Source organism: Amphiura filiformis, chromosome 6 (genome assembly GCF_039555335.1).
Source record: "Amphiura filiformis chromosome 6, Afil_fr2py, whole genome shotgun sequence".
NCBI lineage: Eukaryota > Metazoa > Echinodermata > Ophiuroidea > Amphilepidida > Amphiuridae > Amphiura > Amphiura filiformis.
Genome location: NC_092633.1, coordinates 15,774,870 through 15,796,697, shown reverse-complemented (window position 1 = coordinate 15,796,697; position 21,828 = coordinate 15,774,870). Strand labels below are relative to the sequence as shown.

General features: G+C 37.3%; 1 protein-coding gene across 1 annotated transcript; it reads right to left on the bottom strand.

Moving 5' to 3' along the window:
• Nucleotides 1-1,527: 1,527 nt before the first annotated feature.
• Nucleotides 1,528-20,134, bottom strand: LOC140155049 (uncharacterized). The gene is made up of 9 exons (XM_072177733.1): nt 19,928-20,134; nt 14,697-14,846; nt 13,935-14,186; nt 12,415-12,465; nt 10,711-11,157; nt 9,380-9,483; nt 8,607-8,798; nt 7,582-7,730; nt 1,528-1,750 (listed from the first exon to the last, which is right to left on the bottom strand). Exons 1-9 carry the CDS (start codon nt 20,051-20,053, stop codon nt 1,701-1,703), a joined length of 1,521 nt encoding a protein of 506 aa, XP_072033834.1. The 5' UTR covers nt 20,054-20,134; the 3' UTR covers nt 1,528-1,700.
• Nucleotides 20,135-21,828: the final 1,694 nt, after the last annotated feature.

The window sequence follows — 21,828 nt, the reverse complement described above, 5'->3', positions numbered from 1 at the left end:
ACAATAATAACAACTTGAGCTTAATGTTTTCTTTCATAAATCCAGCTTTCACACTGGATAGTTTATTTATTTATTATGTACAAATCACACTCAATAGCATGTTCAACACATTCAATAAAATGCATTTTTGTCTTTGTTAATAAATTATATATTTTCGAGAGAATAAAATCATTACATGTTCAATTCGCCGGTAGATCCGTCATGAGCTGTTGTGGTGTGTGGTGGTGAGCTATACGACATGTAATCGTTAGTGCACGCTGGTTCGAATCCGAACGGTTCTGATTTTTTCTCTCCTTTATTATAATGCCAGTTTGTCTGAGCTTCGTTTCTTTAATTATTATATATTTTCTCAGGCAAGTATCCTCTGGATCCTCGCATTTAATATTTAATGTCTCATATTGACTGATATTCTGCCAGGACACAGCAGATAGGCCGCCCTCTCTAATTAAAATTATATAACTAGCAGAGTTACTGCACTTTGAAAAACTTTACAGTCTGCAGATTATAAGACCTTCACAGGAAATCTTGCTGCTTCTAATTAATGAATAACATTATTTTCAACTTGGGAAGACAGAATACTGCAACCTAAACCATCCAGCCTAGCTGTAAGCCATCAAAAAATATTTTACAAAATGTAAAGAGGTATGTGTGGCCTTACTTGTTTTGCACATGTGGACTAATTTATAGCATCACACAGCATTGCGTTCAGTCACAATGGTTCATTATGTAATAAATTGTTCCACATAATTATGTAAAACAAATAAGGCTACACATATCTTTTTATATTTGTACATTTTGTAAAGTATTTTTTTAATTTATTTCAAAAAGTGTTAGGGTGAGCTGCACTAAGGTTGCACATCATGAAACTCAATTTTTCTGATCTTAAGGTGAAATGGATGTTAACTCACTAACATTTTGTTTTATTTATTGGACTTCTTTCTTGTATTATCTCACCAAAGATGTAGAAACCAGTACTATATACTATGTATTAGAAGAGCCCTCACAGATTTTCTCCCAATCAAAATACAACTTTAATAGTCCAAATTCCATGTGAAAATTTTAGGTGTTTCTCTTGGAAAGTTGTAAAATCTATAAAAAAAATAATTTGTACTTTAACAGGGTGGTGGCCATCTTGGATGTGGGTAAGCAAACACCTTATACTTCCTAAACATTTCAAATGATTATTCCTCATAAATAGCTTTGAAATTCACCAAAAACTTGCAGTGTGAATAATTTAATACCGTTCTCATGCCATGATTACATCTTGGATGTGCAGGAAATGCCGAGAGTGTCTTAATATAAATCTTCCTTTTTACAATATAATTGGTTTCAAATCAAATTTGAGTAATAAGTTGTAGTATTTCGATGAGTATGCCATCGGTTATCACAGTACTGGTGCAGCCGGTCCCTGTGTGAGTGATCAAGCTTTCGGCAGATGTGTGTCTGACTTCATGGCACAATAGAACTACTACATAGTGTGCCGTTAATAATAATTCTATTCCCTATTTTGGGGCAATGGTTGAGGTCCAATGCCTTCAGATCGTTTGAAATCTATTATGAACGTACAATTGTACATATCACTTTTGCAAGTCACTCATGTTTAGGTGTCCAAGAATTGTGTCTATTGAAGAGAACCCGATGCCAAGTACCATATCCAGGTGTGCATCATTTGTTTATGTCATCAAATGATTTGTGATGATTTAGTCTACTTGACAAGACATCAGTAGCGATGACAGCGCTTTGGCGTAAGCTGAAAAAGAAGTAATAATCTCTTGTTATTTTCAATCCAATTGATTTTTGGTATTTGATGGGCCAGTGTGTGCAAACATTTTACCCTATTTTGGCCCAAAACGTGGGTGTTTTGGGGCTAAAAAGGAAGATTCTCAGGGCAATTCTTGTTTCAATTTCCCTCTGTTAGGATTCTTAGGGGCATTCCCTAAATATAACAAGAGCACCAATGGCGCTGTGGCTCTTTGCTTTTTGGGGACAGTGAAAGTGATAGTAATTTGACCTCAGATGACCCCTGGGTGACCTCAGATAACACTGAAATGACCTTCCAAATACTTGACTCTAAATGTTGACTGTACCCACCAAGTTCCATGCCCATACGACAGTTTTTAGTCATTTGACCTCAGATGACCCCTGGGTGACCTGAAATGACCCTGTAATGACCTTCCAAAAACCTGACTCTATATGTTGACTGTACCCACCAAGTTCCATGCCCATACGACAGTTTTTAGTCATTTGACCTCAGATGACCCCTAGGTGACCTGAAATGACCCCGTAATGACCTTCCAAAAATTTGACCTCAGATGATCCCTGAGTGACCTTGGATGGCCCCGAAAGGACCTTCCAAAAATTTGACTATAAATGTTGACTGTACCCACCAAGTTTCATGCCAATGCGACAGTTTTAGTAAGTTGACCTCAGATGATCCTGGGTGACCTTGGATGACCCTGAAATGACCTTCCAAAAACTTGACTCTAAATGTTGACTGTACCCACCAAGTTCCATGCCCATATGATAGTTTTTAGTAATTTGACCTCAGATGACCCCTGGGTGACCTCAGATAACACTGAAATGACCTTCCAAAAACTTGACTCTAAATGTTGACTGTACCCACCAAGTTCCATGCCCATATGACAGTTTTTAGTAATTTGACCTCAGATGACCCCTGGGTGACCTTAAATGACCCCAAAATGACCTTCCAAAAACCTGACTCTAAATGTTGACTGTACCCACCAAGTTTTATGCCCATGCAAGTTTTTAGTAATTTGACCTCAGATGACCCCTATGTGACCTCGAATGACCCCAAAATGACCTTCCAAAAATTTGACCTCAGATGATCCCTGGGTGACCTCGGATGGCCCCTAAAGGACCTTCCAAAAATTTGACTATAAATGTTGACTACCCACCAAGTTTCATGCCAATGCGACAGTTTTAGTAATTTGATCTCAGATGACCCTGGGTGACCTTGGATGACATTGAAATGCGCTTCCAAAATTTGACTCAAATGTTGACTGTACTCACAAAGTTTCATGCCCATTTGAGTTTTTTGTAATTTGACCTCAGATGACCCCTAAGTGACCTCAGATGACCCCGAAATATCCTTCCAATAATTTGACTCTAAATGTTGACTGTACCCACTAAGTTTCATGCCCATACAACAGTTTTTAGTCATTTGACCTCAGATGACCCCGGGTGACCTCGGATGACCCCCAAAATGACCTTCCAAAATTTGACTCTATATGTTGACTGTACCCACCAAGTTTCATGCCCATACAAGTTTTTAGTAATACCTCGGATGACAGGTTAAAACAAAGGGTCATGGATGACCCCTTAACTTACTTAAAATATAAAAAAACACCTTGGGGTCAAAAATTTTTTTAAAGGTCAGGTGAACAATTCTTATGACATTACTACCCAGCAAACACAAAACGTTTTCAAAACGTTGTAAATTGGTTTTAGTTTGGTTTCGGTTTTGTGAAACGTTTATAAAACGTTTTAAAAACGCTGCCATGTGACATGATGTAACAGTTCAATTATTGATTGCTGAATGTTTGCACCAAAACGTTTTAATAACGAAATAATAACGTATACAACGGCTCTTAAGACAATCATGATGGAACGCAATCATAGCGCTTATAAAACGCTCTAATATAACCAATTAGTATAAAGCATAATTTGTCATCATTAAATCGTGTGTCGTCTTCTTTAACATCATCATCTTCATATCAATATCATCATCATCATGCATAAATATCAGCATCATCATTCCATCATATCAAAGAACACATTTTCATAACATGTTTGATAAAAGTTCGGGGAAATGGTTCATGTTAAAATTAATTTCTGATGATATTTTTGGTAATTTGTAAAAATGTACAATAATGAAAGTTATTTCCTCAACCACTATTTTTTAATGTTATGTAAATATTTACATCACATGTAGGCCTATCTTGAAAAGACTTTCTTTTAGCTCTTTTATTAGGAAAACATACTGCATTATATTGTACTCCATGCAAAATGAACTTTTGAACCTTTGGCCGTAGAAACTAACATAAATTCAAAATATTCAGCCTCATACCATGCTGCTTTGACCTCTGCCTATGACTGCAAGAGTGCAAGGTGATACTATAGTATGCAGACAGTTAGCGTGCTGGAAATGAGACTGCGTGACTTGACCTGTGGTATGCCAGGGCAGTTATTATTTTAACGGTCATTATACATCATGTACAAGTTTTTGCCGAGCGGACAATGTTGATTTTAGTATTAATACATGAATATAGCATTTTTAAAATCAACAAGCCACCAATCCAATGCAGGTATATGGAGAAATGACTATGCAGACCTACACCATGGGACCTACACATCGCCAAGTATATCGCTTTTGGAATATAATTTATGTATACACTCTCATGACTGTAGGATAGCTGTTGGGATATTACTTCAATATTTTCCAAAAGGTGACATTTATGGTTGAGTTTTCTTCCATCGGTAATTTGCTATAGGATTATATTGAACGGTGTCTTTACAAAATGCGAGTGTATGGATATGGATAGTATTCTATGCGGTCGCATAATCCAAACAGGTAGGCCTAGATGTTTGATACTGCAGCCAGTAAGAAGAAACATGGAAACTAACACAACGGCTAAAAGCTATATTTTGGTTGATCCGAATCATTCCTGCCGGCAAGAAGAACTGTCAAGAGCATGAAGCATGGAAGCCTTTGAGATATGCATTATCTCATGATGTGAGCTTAATCAATCATAGTTAATGTATCTCTTTATCGGCCATGTCTAGTACTACACAAGAGATCGAGAAGTTTTAACGTCATAATGATTCTATGGAAACGTTATTAAAACGGTTACGAACCGGGGTATGAAGGTGAGAAAAAGGTTATGATAACGTTTTTAAACCGCTTCATGCGAACGTTAGTTAAGCGTAATCAAAACTCCACACAATTGCGCTTTTTAAACGTAATAGTGAAACGCTTTTAAAACAAAACTGAAACGTATTATTAACGTTAAAAAAACGTGAAATGGCTAGCTGGGTATGCTTATGCCCCAAACCCAACCCCTGGACCCCCTCAAGGTATTTCATTTGGATTTTTCATAATTTTTTTATTTCATCTATTTCAATCAAATTCATTTCAATAAAATTTATTTGTTTCACTTTTATTTTTGTTTATTTTTATCATATTAATTTTGCATTTTCTTATTTTATTTATTGTGTTTTTATTTTCATAAGTAAATATCACTATTTAAATCCCAATAGCATTATGAATATTCATTAATAGCATAATGAACCAATCACTGCCGGTCGAGCTTTTGTCATACAGGCTTGATATAGCAAATACGTAAAATTTCCACTTGGTGAAATATATTCTTTTTTGGCGTTCCTATTATGCTCGGATTCGACTATTTGAGACAACAAAATGTCCTAATTTTAACAGTTTTATGTAAAATATACTCTATCCTATGTTCATACGAAACATGAAAAAGGTGGCTTTGGTGAAAGTTATGAAATTGATGGATTCCCGGCGACCATTATTTTTGAAAGATCGGAGAACATTCATCATTTTCTGGCGACAATTTTGCTTTCGTCAAATTGCTATGTGATTCTTCGTCAATTTACTCACGAAACTTGGTGATTTCCATAAATTCAGCCATAAAGTCATCATTATTGATTCTTAATCTGCTGTAAAATGTAGCATATTTGTGATTATTGATGTAAAAAGCTAATAACGATAGCTTCGACATGGTTTCATGATTCATCCCCCTGGTTTCATCATAGCTCGATGGTTTCATGTTTACACTTTTCTTTGATGTAGCCGGACCTATTAAATTGTAATTTGTTTTCAATAATATAATTGAAGATTTCTCCACTTATCTTTTCCTTAAGGGCTCTTTCTCCTTTTTTATTTGGTGAAAATTCAGTATTTTTCCCCGATGCTTTGGCTCTCAGTCATAGATAGCGAGTTGCATTCGCGCTGCTGCCTTGGGGTTGGTATCTGGGTACCGTATACCGGTAGGCCTATGGAATGAAAATTTGCTAGGTTGTGATGTGCGCTACTGCAGCGCTAGCAGCGATGACCGGCCCGCCAGACATGTCCCTGGCAGGTACTAGCATGATCCCGGTATGATTGCCGTGTGGCAGGTATGCATTTTATTATATTCCAGTGATCATCATCAAGATTTACAAGCAACTAATGACATAGCTAGATCTCCTTCCACCTCCCCTTGTGAAATTGAAAATCTCAATGGTATCATTCGAACATTATTTTCTTCCTAATCATCTTGGTGAACTATTTTCATGATAATTATTTTATCAAAAGTAGCCGGCGTATTCAAAGTCCAAATGTAGAAAATCACGACCTTGACCCGATGCATAGAAAATAACCATGGATTCAGGGTTGCCAAACCCGCGATTTTGTATCCTATTGGGCGACTTTTTAAGATTTTCCCCGCGAATTTTCCCTGCCCCCATATAAACCAATGGTAAAGAGAAAAATTGGGCGGCATCTCGGTTATTTGACCCGCCATTCAAGCTGAAATTTGTTGGCAACCCTGGTTGTTTAACCAAAAATCATCACAGTGCTTTTGTACTGCACTTATGCAAAGCAAAATAGTCCCCAGAAAAGTCATTTGTTCAGATTTATTCGGGATTTATTCAAGATTCAGACATGTTCTTGACTATTTTTGACATTCCTTACCTATCTCTTTATTTAAATTAGAAAGAAATAGTGAAGAAAAGTTAAGAAGTAGTCAAATAATTTCTGATCTGAACTAAATCTTAAGAAATGTACCTCCATTGGTTTCCGTCTGTATCACGCATCTTAAATTATACAGACCAGAATAATCTCTAGCACACACAGGGAACCAAGATATAACTCGATTATCGTGACTATTTCGGTCTTTTTTACCCAAAAATGATACATTTATCGCCTGAATTTCAATAAAATCTGGAGTGCAATCGATTCAAAAATAACTTAGCCAAACTTTGAAACGAAACTTAAGTCTTCATGTCAGTCATTAAATGATCCTTAGCATAAAAACCAACAGCGTATTGTGGCCTGAAAATGAATGCTAGTTAGTTGCATGATAAAGGCACTGATAGCTCCGCTCAGAGCCAAAAATTAAGCCCACCACCTACAAGTATGTACAATAATATTATACTCTTGTTAGTTTTTATCAATTGTCCTTTTAATTTGTTTTTGTTGTATACTGTTTTTTACTAAATTGCTTTGTTTCTAACATCCAACTGGTATTAACTGGCTCCCTTCTTTCTTTCATAGACAGTTGAACACAAATACCCCTAGAAATGACTTACTACACTATTTTGCAAAGACCTTTCGCAGTGGCCGACTGATCAAGAACTAGGTCACGCCTGAGTCATGCGATGCTACGCAGATTAATCAGCAAATGAGGTGTTGATGTGATGATTAGCCAATCAGAACCAGACTTCATGTTTAGAACATTAAATGCGCCAAATCAGGCAGTGCGAAAGGTCTTTGTAAAATAGTGCAACCCACATATTAAAGCTAGTCAAATACTCCACCAAAACATCTAATATACCCACCTTTAGGATTTTTATAAAAAATACAGTTATTAGCACAGGTGTCAGGATTGCTGTCCCATATCGTTGGCCCACAAGCACAAAGCGGAGGCATTGTTATTCTTTGTTTCTCCATTTTTTCCCTCATCATTGCACGCAAGGCTTTAATATACCTATGAAATACAAAATAGGTCACAATTTACAAGAGCATTCTTCAATCAATGTTAGACCCACTATATAAGACTGTGTAACTTCTTACACTAAATACTGTAATACAATGAATGTGCGCCACCAATATATGTGAATCAAGTTCACAAGAATTACTATGAAGTCATGACTGGTGGCTCAAGATTAAAATGTCATGATATATCTTGAGTAAATGTATTTCCTTCTATTGAAAGTTTATAGTGAATCAACTTGACCTATCTCAAATTGATGTGAATTGACTTGACCATCATTGACTTGGAGTCCAGCATTGTTCAGCAAAGATAGAAAAACAACATAACAGGGTCAATGAAGAGCATGAGTGGAACAAAAGTTTGCATTAGGCCATCATTAAAAAAACCAAAGTCTAGCATATTTGGTTCTTAAGTTATGAAGTTTTGTGATATCTATTTTTTAATGTATTTTATTGTTTTTTACTCCATAATTTAGCCTTTATAAATCTCAATTTCAAATTTGCCGCCTTTGGCCTTCATGGACCAGATCCTGTCACATTAAAAAAAAGTCAACCCCAGAATTTGTTTTCTTCCTGATCGACGGCCTCAGCCCCCAATTTTCTTCATCAAAACTGAGATGTTGGTATCAGAAGAAAGCTCATATTTTTCTTATTATAAGTGAAGTTTAACGTCCATGAACAAAAATGTGGTTGCGGTAACTACACCGGAAGTGTATGTACTAACCTATGGGGCATTGTTTTTGCTTCTCATATCAAAATCGTTGGAGCAATATTACAGCTCAAATTTTGGAATTTACGTAAAGTTTTAATGGTTGGTGTTAAAAAATTGGACCAAGCCTCTTTAATATAATTCACTGGGACATTTACTTACCTCTGTGTTTCTTTATTTTTCTGTTGTTGCTGCTTTTGTTTCACAACCATCTCTTCAATATATCTTTCCTCCTGTTGCTCCTTTTCATGAGCCTCCAGCTCCGTCTCTCCTGTCAATGGGTGACGAGCTTCCATGGCATGACTCACAGTGCTTTCAACTTCTTGTCTTTCTTGTTCTTTCTGTTTTTTCAAACTGGCAAACAAATGAACATTACTCAAATGTTAATTCAAATAAGTGCATTAACAAGCTTCTAGTGTCTATGCAATCATATTGTATCTTTGACATGATGGAAGAAATTATAGAAGCACTATTAAAGAACCGCTGGTGGTGATTTACAATAAGTCTTCTGCAGCATGCCATTATGTTAACAAATTCTCACCAAAATCATATCCCTGAAAATGACTCTACATGATTATGTGTGTGTTTGGGGGAGGGGTGTTTATGTAGGGGTGGGATGCATTTGTAGTTACCTGCAAACGAGGGCCTACATATGGATACACCCATCACAAACAAGGACACACTTCCAACCGTGGACATCCTCGGTTGCTGGTTATGACCAGGACATTGCAAAAATGATCCACGTTAGGGGAGTTCAGGATGGGCCATGGATGGATAGGAAGTTGTCAGGGGTGTGTGGGTAGGTCCATGGCGTGTCGATTGAAATCACACATGTGTGTCCTCGGTTAGATAGGATTAAATCATATACAAAATGAGTTCCTCGTTTGCAGGTAATAACAAGTAGGGGTGTGTGTGTAGGGGTGTGTGTGACTTACCTGTTGATTTTCTTTTGATGTGCCTTCTTCCTGATGTTCTCTCTCACTTGCTCCCTTTCTATATCCATAAATAATCTTCTGTACATGGAATACTGATTTTTGATCTGTTTATTACAAGATAGAAACATTTTCATTTAATCTTGAAGCTGAGAGTAAAGTGTTTGAAATTTTGAATCAATGCATCTGGCACCAGATTTTTTATCAAGTACACAGTTATTACTTATTTGCCACCGGGCAGGGATCAATACTGGTGTTGACTATCAGAAGATCCCATTAAACAGCCCATCAATGGCAGTATTGCTTTATTACATCCTATACAGTGTTCGAAATATGCCTCAAAAAGTTACAGGCCAGCCGGGCTTGACCTTAAAAAGTTACCGGCCAGCCGGGCCGGCGACTAGATGCCAGTCAGAAAAGTTACCGGCCAGGCCAAAAGGTTACAACGCTGATCCTATACACTGAAAGTACAATCTTGTAAAAGGAATTCTGTCAAACAAACACAAACACAGTATACCCCCCTAAAAAAAGAAAATACCCTCAACACACTGGCTCAAAATACTGGTTAATGCATACATGTTTGCATTGAACAGAAAAGCATTGCATCCACCTTTCACACTTGCCAAAACTTTGAGTCACAATGTTCAAAGGTCATACCACTAAATCCGTCTGTGAAGCGGTCTCTGGCAAAAGTTTATCATGCCTATAGTCCAACTTTGCATAGAAATTGTGCAAAATCTGTACAATATTAGCAATTTTAGTGTTGAAAATTGAGTTTTAACATAGACTTGTGAATGTGATCTCTACAACTTTGAAAAGAATACGTGAAAATGTGAGCGATGTTTATTATTATATTAAAAACACAAGCAAAATGAGGTCAAAATGATGCGGTTAGCAACTGGATGTAAACACATGAAAACCTGACCTTTTTATATTCTTAATTTTCTTAAAAAGTAGACTTAAAAATGAAAATGTGAAGACATTTTCAGATATGTTATGCAGAATTCTTTCCTGTTTAAAATGAAACAAAATTTACATTTCAAAGTTTGTAGTAACTCAACTTATGGTCATAAAAGGGACTTCTGTGTTAAGTCTATGGAAAGCTTTTTTGTGGTATGAACCTTTAACAAGCAAAGTCTTAAGTATTGCATGAAGGGATTCAATTAGTTAATCAAACACATACATCTTATTCAGCAGTACACACACACACACACACAAGCCCCCCCCCCCACACACACACAATATCATATCAATAGCTAATAATTTGTATTATCAAAACTATATTTCAACCTTAGTACAACCTCTCTTCATCTTATGCAGCATTTACTATTTACCTGTCTTTTGTGTTCTTCTTCTTGTACACCTGGCATCACATCTGGCACAGTTCTTTGTTTAGGAACATGAGACAAAGGCCTTTGTCTCACACTTTTCTTCACCAAATGCTCCCCAGACACTACATCATCAACTGGATTAAAAGTCACTACCTTTATCCTATCACCACTTCCATCATCAACTCTACCACTCGTGCTACCTTCTTCACACTCATGATTTATGGGATAAGAATGTCTTGATTCATGTGCTCCTAAGTTTGGGTTGATAGTAATGGTTTTAGGAGGAGACATGCCACCAGTTTGTAATATGGATTCAGTGGTGTGAAGTTGTCTTGCTGGATCCTCACTGTCTCCATAGCTGCCTATGTCATCTATGGGTTGTTGGGGTATTCTGGAATTGCTCTTCCAACTAGCACCTGTATGATCTTGTGATGTGGTTGTGTCTTGTGTCTACAGCAAACAAACAAAACATTTTCAATTAAAGAATATTAAGTACAGTTCTGGGTAATATTCTTTCTCATTTGCCCTGCCCTGTTCACCATGTGTATGGACAAGCTCATAAATGTGACACTCAAGTCAATGCTACAGTTTGTTCAGCCAATGAGCGATGTCAGATGTAGTTCATGATCTGCCAATTATGACCCCATGCATTGGTATGACATAAGCGCATCAACAGTACATTAAGCTGAGGCATTGATAAATTATCCACCTGTCAAGATGAAAAATTAAATAAAAGCACTGTCTAATTTGCATTTCAAAATAATAGTTCTTATATACCTCATATATAGATTCCTGTCATCTGATTGGTTGAATGTGCAGTCATTGAATTAACTATATGCCCTCAAAATGAACTATGGACCGGTCATGTGCGTCCCGATCAAACTGCGCAATCGCAACATCCACGTATCCATTCGGTATATAAAACAAATATTGACTGCATTATTCGGGACATGGTTAAGATTATAGGCCCGCGGTGATCTCAAAACCATGCTATGGTTTTGAGATCACCTTGGGCCTATTATTTTAAGCATGCCCCTCATAGCAGTCAATATTTGTATATTATATACTTCATTAATATATTCTTGTTCATTGATTGGTTAAAAGTGGATCACATGACCAAAAATAGTTCTACCATCAGTACTCCAATCCGTAAATAGTACCTCAAAGCCGTAAATAGTATTTGCAATGTCCCGGATGAGCCGTAAATAGTACCTCCAAGCCGTAAATAGTACTTTTGACCATGCCTTCCGCATGCGCGCATTTTATCTTGACGGAACAGTTCACACACGCTGAAACTGCCATAGCGTGATTTCGCGCTGCTGTAATTGGTTAGCCCGATTTTAGCCTATTCGATTTTTTTATAGGGCAAAATATAGGTTGTGCTTAAATTGGTCGTGCTGTTCACTCAGGATAGAAGCTGGAGAGTAAAAACGTCAAATAATTTTTTTCTTTTAACCAATCAATGAACAAAGAACATATTAATGAAGTATATAAAACAAATATATACTGCCTTTATTCGAAGTTCTGGTTAAAACTATGGTCCCTCGTTGAGATCAATAAATACTATTTTCCTTCAGGGCTGCGCCCCTCAGGAAAATAGTACTATTGATCTCACCTCGGGCCCATAGTTTTAACCAGAACCTCTCATGGCAGTATATATTTGTATACTATAAACTATCATTAGATATTGCCAAGACTATATCATACCTGTTTATCCCTTGTGAAGCTTGCACCCCACTGTCCTCCTGGAACCATAGTCTGCAAGGAAAGTAACAAGTGAAAGCAAGTTATCAATACACATAGCATCATAACACCATACCTGCCAACATGTAACACCCAGTTCCAGTCCTAGGGCAGTACCCGCGGAAGACTTTTTCTTCAATTAATATACTACTGAGGAGTCATCCAAAATGACTTTTTTGATTAGATGTGTCATAATTAGTAAATCTTCAGTTTAGTCCAGTCAATCTAAACAAATTAGTGGTGTCACCCACCACTAATTGCAACAGAATTTTTTTCACTTTTATACATTTAAGAGATGTCCCCTGAACATCATGCCAAAAATATACTAAAATATACTTGGTGGAAAGGTAGTTTTTGGCGGGAAAAGGTCATACAGGGGTCAAATTTCAAAATTGCTTTAATCTTTTTAAAAACTATACCAAAGCATTCCTCTAGTCTTAAGGATTCAGAAAAAGTATAGTTTGTCATATCTGTGATGTACCATTCTCAAGTTATAAGCAAAAAGGTCAAAGGTCAAATTTTGGGCTCCACGTGGGTCAACTTCAAAAAAATGCTCGATCTCCTTAAAAATGGTCTCAATGTGTTCGTACTTTAAAAACACTCCAAAATAAGAATAGTTTGCCATAGCTTGGATGTTTCGTTACCTAGGTAGGAGGATAAAAGAGGTCATTGACCATTGAACTCGATTGACCCCGACCTAGTTTTCGATGTTACGCATGTAATTAAACAACCTAAACATTGCAAATATTCTTTAAATGAATTATGTTTGCAAGCCTAACAATTTGAGACCATTTTGGTTAAAATCAGACAATTTTTATTTTTTTGACCTCTGTTGAACCCAACATTTGACCTTTGACCTTTTCGGTTATAACTCAAGAACCGTACATCACAGATATGGCAAACTATATTTTTTCTGAATCCTTATCACTAGAGGAATAATTTGGTATAGTTTTTAAAATGATTGGAGCAATTTTGAAATTTGGCTCCTGTATGACCTTTTCCTGCCAAAAACTACCTTTCCACCAAGTATATTTTAGTATACTTTTTGTATGCTGTTCAGGGGACATCTCTGACATTCATAGCAGTGAAAAAAATTCTGTTGCAATTAGTGGTGAGTCAAAACCCACTTTGACTGGACTATTAAGGGCAGGTTCAATTGTGATGCAATCAAGCAAAATCAGTCGGAACTCTGAAATATTGATTTTGAGATATAGCCAAACAAAGGAAATATTTCCTTTTGTTTTCTCTTGTTTTGGAAACTCTTTAGTTGCTCATATTTTTGGAACTGGTTGTTCAATTTCAATGGGATTTTCTGCAAAATGCAGCTTTGTAAATGCCTTTTACTATCCTGTAAGAAACTGAAACTTTTAATAAGTCAGAGTTCTAACTGATTTTGCTTGATCGCATCACAAATATTGGCAAGCAGGTATTTATATAGGAGGTGGTGAAGTAGAACATTGGCTGCTTGTCTTTAATTCATATACCTTTTCTGGGATGAGCTGTTTGGCAGCAAGGTTGTGTTTTGCTGATCGGACCATTTGGAAGATTTGATGTGAGTGATCTCTCATATGTTCAGCATTCTTCTCTTCTTTCTCTGATTCTGCATCAGATGAGAATGCATCCTCTTGCTGCTTGATGGAAAGGTCTTTGTTGCGATATAAACAGTGGTTTCTCTTTGAAGTAGCCTGCTCTGCAGCACGAGAGCTCTGTTGGATCACATTTCTCTCCAATTCTACCTACATAAATAGATATATAATGTACAATCAATCAATCAATCAATCAATCCCAATGAATGAATGAATGAATGAAGAAACTAATTGTAAAAAAATCTATATACTATGATCGGCTCATAATAGGTGAAAATTATTTGGTTTTTGTTATTGCACTCATCAATAAAGTCCCAACTTCCATTGGCATAATTCACAAAAGTCTGTGTCAGTCATGCAACTGATATGTAAAGCGCAGTTCATGTATGTACTGCGCCCAGCTGTATGTATACCATTCTGTATCAATCGAAACAAAGTTATGAGTCCTGCCAAATGTGCCAATTATGAGCTGATCATAGCAAGGATTCTGGAGTAATGACATGTGACTATAGGATAAGACACTCATTTACGTAAATGAAAGAAACACTTTGTGCATGGGTATCAAATCACAGTGAAAGAAGTTTACGGTACCGTACTCATTTTCAAAGTGTTTTTTTCTCTCAGGTTATAAATGAAATGTTTAAAGTCTACTACTCATACCGCTTGAAAAGATTCCTGCAGCTGTTGCTTCCTCTTCTGTTGCTGCAGTCTTTGGACTCTCTGTCGAACATCTCGTTGAAATCTTTCTAATTTAGCTTGTTTTTGAAGCTGTCGTTCCTGTATCCTTTCTTCTTCCTCATGGGCTGATATCTAGATAGGAATTGAAGGAACATGCATCAAGATACATTTTAAAATATAGTATAGTAAACAGGGGGATGTTCCACAGGGATTGGGATGCAGGTGCCCTAAACAAATTGTTCAATTCCATTTATCAAAGCCATTAGACCAGGTTAAACCTGAGCTAAGTACCACTTGAAGAACAAGAAACTCTCATATGGTTTATCTGGACCAGTTTTGCATGGGGAACAAGAATTTGTTGGGTAAAAAGCCCGTAACCTGAGAACTTTTCCATGAGGGCGTGTTTTTTTCAAAATGGCCACCAAAATCCAATGAAAAACATATATGGTTAAATTAGTCACTTTAGGGGCATATTTAACCAGATTTGGGATTTTTATTGATTGCAATAATGTACTACTAAGTCAGGTTATTAATATGAAGGTAACAGGAGTCATAGCTGAGGGCACTTTTTTTTCAAAATGGCCACCAAACTAGATGAAAAACATATATATGGTTATTGTTTAAATTAGTCACTATAGGGGCATATTTAACCAGATTTTGGATTTTTATTGATAGCAATAATGTACTACTAAGTCAGGTTATTAATATGAAGGTAACAGGAGGTCGCAGCTTAGGGCACTTTTTTCAAAATGGCCACCAAAATCAATGAAAAGCATATACCGTATATTGTTAAATTAGTCACTTAAAGGAGGATTTCGTGATCCTAGCATCCTCTTTTATGACATTTTTCAGTAGATATCCACGAAAAAAGCTTATTTCCAAAATTTCAGTTGATTCCGATTTTGCGTTTGCGAGTTATGCATGATTATGTGTATTACACTGCTCCATAGACAATGTGTTGTAATTTCGTTCTGGTGCACCAGAACGAAATTCAAATTTAGCGATATTTTTGCTAAACGAATTAATCTGCAAGAAATATTTGGTACATTAACATTATGTAGCCAGAGGTATCCAGTGGTGTAAAAATCTCAACTTTTTTTTTGGAAAAGTGGGGGGATGAGGCTGTGGATCACGAAATGCCCCTTTAAGTGGTATACTTCATCAGATTTTGGTTGTTGTTAAATTGATAGCGGTAAAGCATGTTTTTTGATGAATATACAAAATAAATCTCGACCGTGTTCAATGGCTGAGTAGTGTGGCAATGAATATAACACTTTGGATGTGTTTCATTTGGTTTCTCTGTCTTGGGGTAATAAGTCAGATTATTATACGAAGGTAATATGTCACAGGCGAGGGTGCTTTTTTCAAAATGGCCGACAAAATTGAAGGAAAGTATGATCAACAAAAAAGCGTCAGGAAATGTTACTTAAGTTGAAAAAAAGTCATAGTTATCTTTCATAAACTGCCAGAAAATTATGTAAAAAACTTCTTATTGAAAATTGCCAAATGTATGTGACTCATTCCCCTTGATTCTCTTTGATATTTGACAATGAGTCAACTGTATCTTTTGAGCAAAATTTGCCTAATTTTGAACAGTCTAAAATTTTGTTGAAGTGCAAAATTTGCAATTTACATTTTAGCAACATTTTTGTTTGTTGTGATCGCGTCATGCTCGCCGTGATCGGCTTAGGTGCCTGTGTCTACGTCTTCTGAACTTCCATTGCTTTAACGGTATGGTAGCATGCTTCAGCGAATCCAACTAAAATTTGAATGCAATGGTCTCTAGCCTGGCCATGGAATGTGAAGCTATATCGGTGAGCAATACCTGAAATGCCCTGCCGCTACAAATCTGCCGCTGCTTCAAAGGCATTCAAGTCGCTGAGCATCAAAGACAAAGTTCAATTTAATTTTGAAACTGCATGCACTGAGGGACTGCACGTTTATAGCTCAGCGGCGGCGGTTGGTGTAGTACGGACAAGACAAGGGTAAGCAATGTATTCCAACCACCAGATCAAGAATGATTCCCTTAGAACCCTAACCATTCCCTAACCCTAACCTAGCCCTTCCTCACCATAGGGCTATGAACGTGGTACCATGTTAAAAAGTCAGGCACCCTGAACTCATGTCGTGACGCGGTGATGTCACACTAACGGCATCTATTTATAGGAAGAATTCAAAACACGGCGACGATAACAGTCACAAGTCTGCACTTTTACATCCTCAAATCAGACAAATGTGTACATCCATCAAAACGATGCACTTGTTGGCTGCTACATGTGTCTCATTTTACATAATAGCTAGGAATAAATACCAGACTCATCTCAAGTGGACGTCACTTCAAAACATCCCCAGTTCACATAGTTTAGGAATATGTTCTCTGTATTCCTAAATCAGTTGATTTTGGTATGATTTGAGGTGACCTCCACTTGAGATGAGTCTGTTATTAGGGATAACCATCAAAATTTCATGTTGCCCCTATTGCTAAAAAAAGATCGTTTTCTGGATAGAACTCATCAATAGAAGTATTTTGGTGGTTAAATGGTCAAAATCGGTCAAAAACTTTTCGAATTATGAATTTTCAAAGTTTCCCATTCTGACCGGTCATTGGAACGAAATGAAATGACAAGGTCCAAAATAGCAATTGGGAGCAAAATTGGCATAAGCATATATTTACCTTTATATATTTCTTTATTTTAACATATATGCAAACATGAAACAAGCATATTGTGAAAGTATCAAAGGGGTTTCTTATGAAATGGCACTTTACTAGTCAATGGCATAAATTATTTTTTCAAACCGAGGCATTGAAATCATGCATTTAGAGAACATTTGGCAAAAATCATCCAAGATGGCCGATATGGCACAAAATCAAAATTGCACTAAGTACAGGTGAACTTTTTTTTTCACAACCAAAAATTTCAATGTTATTGGGTTTAATATGACCAATTAGTAGGTGTATGCAAAGAAAATCTTAAGTGTCATTGAAGGTCATTGACTCATTCACAACAATAGAGATTATCCACTTCACTCATCATGCTCATGTGTAACTTCTAACAAAAGGTGCTGGTTCCCGTAGTATTCCTTATTCAATACAATTCAATGCATGACCTCGAAGTTACCTGCATGACTCTTGGCGGGCTATTTTGAAACAGTTATGGTTGCACATCAGGTACTTCTTTTGAAAGTTCTAAACAAGGTATAGCCAGCAGCAAGTTGTAGATGGTATAGGCCTAAATATAAGAAAACGTTTAGGGTTGAAATCAGGTGAACAATACATGTACATCGAATGAGCACGAAACTTCACATTTATGTTCAGAAAGGTGTCTTCTTAGCATGATTCGAAAGGAGTATGGAAATTCCAAAGGGAAGCTGGTGATTTAATTTGTAACTCGAGATATACTTGTTCAATTTTTTAACCTTTATACAGAGGGTATGATAGAGGTATTACTGGCAACTCTGCCAAGTTACAGCTCAGTAGGCCACGTTGTTCACCTGATCTTATTGACATGAATATTTTGTGCCATTCTTGAGCAGTGCTGAACTCAGCCACTGGCAATTAAGCGCACTGTGGCGATGGACCAATTTTGACTCACACTGACAGGAAAATGAAATAAGTTATGTTGCTGTAATTTGCAAGATAGTTACAAAACATAATTGGCATTAACATCCCCAATTTTTACAGAAAAATTATGAAAAATAAAAGAATGAGCTCAATTTAGAAATGTCTGTGCAAGCAGTGCACAGTTGAGCTCCCTGCATGTCTATGGGAGTGTTCTAATCAAGTTGATGGTTCATTGGTCATCCCTACTGTTATTTATTCCTAAACTATATAGTATTATGTAAAATGAGACACATGTAGCAGCCGACAAGTGCATCGTTTTGATATGGATGTACACAAATGTGCTCAAAATTTACGAACATGCACCAAATATGTTTTGTTTAAGTCTCAGGCCCCTAACAGTCAATTTTGAGTTTCCCGTCACATAATTTCTGAAAACAAGTGAGGTAACTTAAAATTTCATTATTCATTATTTGTCTGCCTTTCATTATATGACCAACACGCATGTAAAATGTGTTGTTATTTGCAGCTCACTCACTTGAAGATGGATGTTTAGCCCAAATGAGATTCAAAAGTATATTACAAAGAGTCTGCAAGGTTGACAGCAAAATGTATGTTTTGATTTTGATTTTTCAAAAAAAAATAAAGGGATATTCATAATTTTTTTGCAAATATAACCAGTTTTCATTGGTATTTTTTGGAAAATCACAATAATGAATTCAAGTGAGGGTCAGAAAATGAAGTGAGGGCGGGTGACGGGAAACTCAAAAATCGACTTTCCTTGGCCTCATCTTCATGTGAGGAATGGTACATACATGGTAGGAAGTGGTATTTATGAGAAAAAGAGGTACATGTATTTTATGTGTACCCAAAGCCAAGGTTTTAAGGTATATAGCTAGCATCATCTCAGACCTTCTTCATACGGAGAAGGACAGTGGAAATCGTAGTGAGGAGGTGTGAGCCCGGGTGTGAGAACGTACATGTACCTCGGGCTAACCCTAACCCTAAATCTAAATAACCCTAACACTAGTGACTAGACTAGTCACTAACGCCATAACGGTAACCCTAAAATAATTCTTGATCCGGCGGTGTAGACTGCGGAACTCAGTCCTCAATGATAGTCAGTCATTTATCTTTTGGTCGTTATATGACTATCATTTGAGGGACTGAGTTGTTATAATATATCTTCCGAGGTGCAATTTCAGACAATAGCTGGGGATTAGTGGGGCAGAGGTTATCTATTGAATCCTTTCATGACCACTGAAGCATAGTCAAGTCTGCCAAGGACACTCGGCACAAATTGAAAGACCATCACAAAAGAATGCATGCATGTCAGGTCATCGACACCAATTTGGTGTTTGTTATGACACAAATTTTGTGTCTGTTATGCACCTCGAAATATGTACCTTAAAGTCTGTATCTACCGGCGGTGGTTGGAACACATCGCTTACTCAAGACAAGACTCGGGCCGGGCTGTCACTGATCATGCATGTCTGGCAATCACTGATCATGCAAGCATGTCTGGCAATGCCGACTCAACCAGAACCAGAACCAGAACCCAGAACCAGATTGGCATTCTTTGACTATTGCCAGGCATGATGATGATATGATTGCATACAAATTACAATACAATTACAATTTTAAGCTTACTTACAATTGCATCATGATGCCGGATGTCAATACCAGCACCAAGTTCAACCCAAGCTCCTACAGGAACTACTTTCACTGTTCTCCTGGCCATTATAGCCTGCGTTTTCCTGTGATGTTTACTTGTATTCATCTTTTCTAATTTTGTTTTCGAGTTATATTTTTTGAAGGGTCGCGGCCATTATCCTTCCCATCATACCTTGCGAAAATGAGTTGTGAGTTGCGATTTGCGAGTTGCGATTTACAAGTGCGAGTTCGAGTTGCAAGTTTTAGATCTGCGAGTTGCGAGTTGAAATTTGCGAGTTGTCAAAGGAAGTTGAGAATTTTGTATTTTGCGAGTTGTGAGTTGATATTTGTGAGTTGAAATATGCGAGGTGTGAGTTGAAATTTGTGAGTTCGCTGAGTTGCGAGTTCTACAGAGATGCGAGTGCAATTGACAAATTCTTTACCCCATAGGCCTATTGGAACTAGAGTTACTAGACCTTCAATCGACCTCTCCATGAAACTTTCTAGAAAGAGTGCTCCACCCATCATCTATAGTTCCATTCAAAATGTTGGACACATACCGCAGAAGGTTGGCATGTTGCCTATGGAGGGACGACGATAAGTGAGGGGTGCGTTCGCGAACTCATAAATAGCGCAAATGTGTGCAAAAAGAAGCTTTTTTGAAAAGTTGTGCACTCCGTATACGTTTTAATGAGTGAGGTCGCCAGGTCCAAATACTATACCGGCGTCAGTTGAATTCAACCACCAAATATGATTTAAGATGTGGGTAGTAGGCCTATATCAGAATGATGGAAGTATAACAGGCCTGGGAAATAGGCCTTATAATACTCCATCCCCTTAAAGGCCGCTATAAATATCTGGAAAACACATTAAATTGGGAGCTGTACAAAGTTTGGTGGTATAGAGGTGAACATTGACTTGATTATATTTTAAGCCTATACTTAATTGGGTTGTCCTTGAAAGTTTGCCTGGTCAACTGGATCCCCCTTTTAAAAAAAAGGGGGGGAAGGGCTTCTCGTTGATTAACCTGACTTTGCAACTTTTGTACCATTCTCACCGAATCATCTAGGCCGTATCACTATTAAGCCTCCAGCATACTTTCCTGCCGCTTGCCGCTGCGGCAAGCGGCACGGGGCGTTTCAACCAATGACAAGCCTTGATTGTGTCCGTTTGTCTGCAATACGCGTGCGCCACGCCGCTCAGCGGCAAGCGGCATGGTAGTATAAAACCAGCATTAGGCCTACTCCTGGTCGGTCATTCAAGTTTATGAGATTTTTTAACCGTATAGGCGGCACCCTCTCATTTTCTGCATTAAATTTTTTTTTTATAATGAAATTTAGAGGGCGCTACCGAACTGCTTACCTGAACCTGGGAAGTGCCACATGGGGGGGGGTCTGCCCTACTATAATAATAGGCCTACTGTGACAAGTCTTAAATGCCCCCGCCTGGGGCACAGCAAAACATTGCATTTTGATTTTTTTTTCAAAATGAAGCCAATTGAAGCCATTTCAAGTCCCGGTGTCGTCAGTCATCATTGACCATGTTGACAATATGTAGGGGAGAGCGGGGAGTGTTCGCCCTAGGGGCAGGTTCGCCCACCCCTTGTTTCTCAGCACTACGGCTATCAGGGAATTTGGTGATGGCAAAATTAGGTGACATAGGTCATTATAAACTTCTCATATTAGCTATACGTGATATATAGGGACGTGTTCATCGAACTGCAGCCAAAACAAAAAAATTACACCAAAACGTAATTTTTTCTTGCATTAATAATGTTGTATTATCATTGATACATAAAAACAGATGGTTTTAATGGAAATCTGTATTGGGAATATATGGGATTTGTCAAAGATTTAATGCATTTATAAACTCCTTATTCGCTTTGTATTTTGCATACCCTGA

Bases quoted from the DNA above. Each gene is read 5' to 3' on its own strand.
- LOC140155049 (XM_072177733.1), bottom strand. From the start codon at position 20,053: ATGAATACAAGTAAACATCACAGGAAAACGCAGGCTATAATGGCCAGG. The intron at 11,158-12,414 runs GTATGATATAGT...TGTTTGCTGTAG, and splicing joins GCTTCACAAGGGATAAACAG to ACACAAGACACAACCACATC. The intron at 9,484-10,710 runs GTAAATAGTAAA...TGTAATAAACAG, and splicing joins AAGAAGAACACAAAAGACAG to ATCAAAAATCAGTATTCCAT.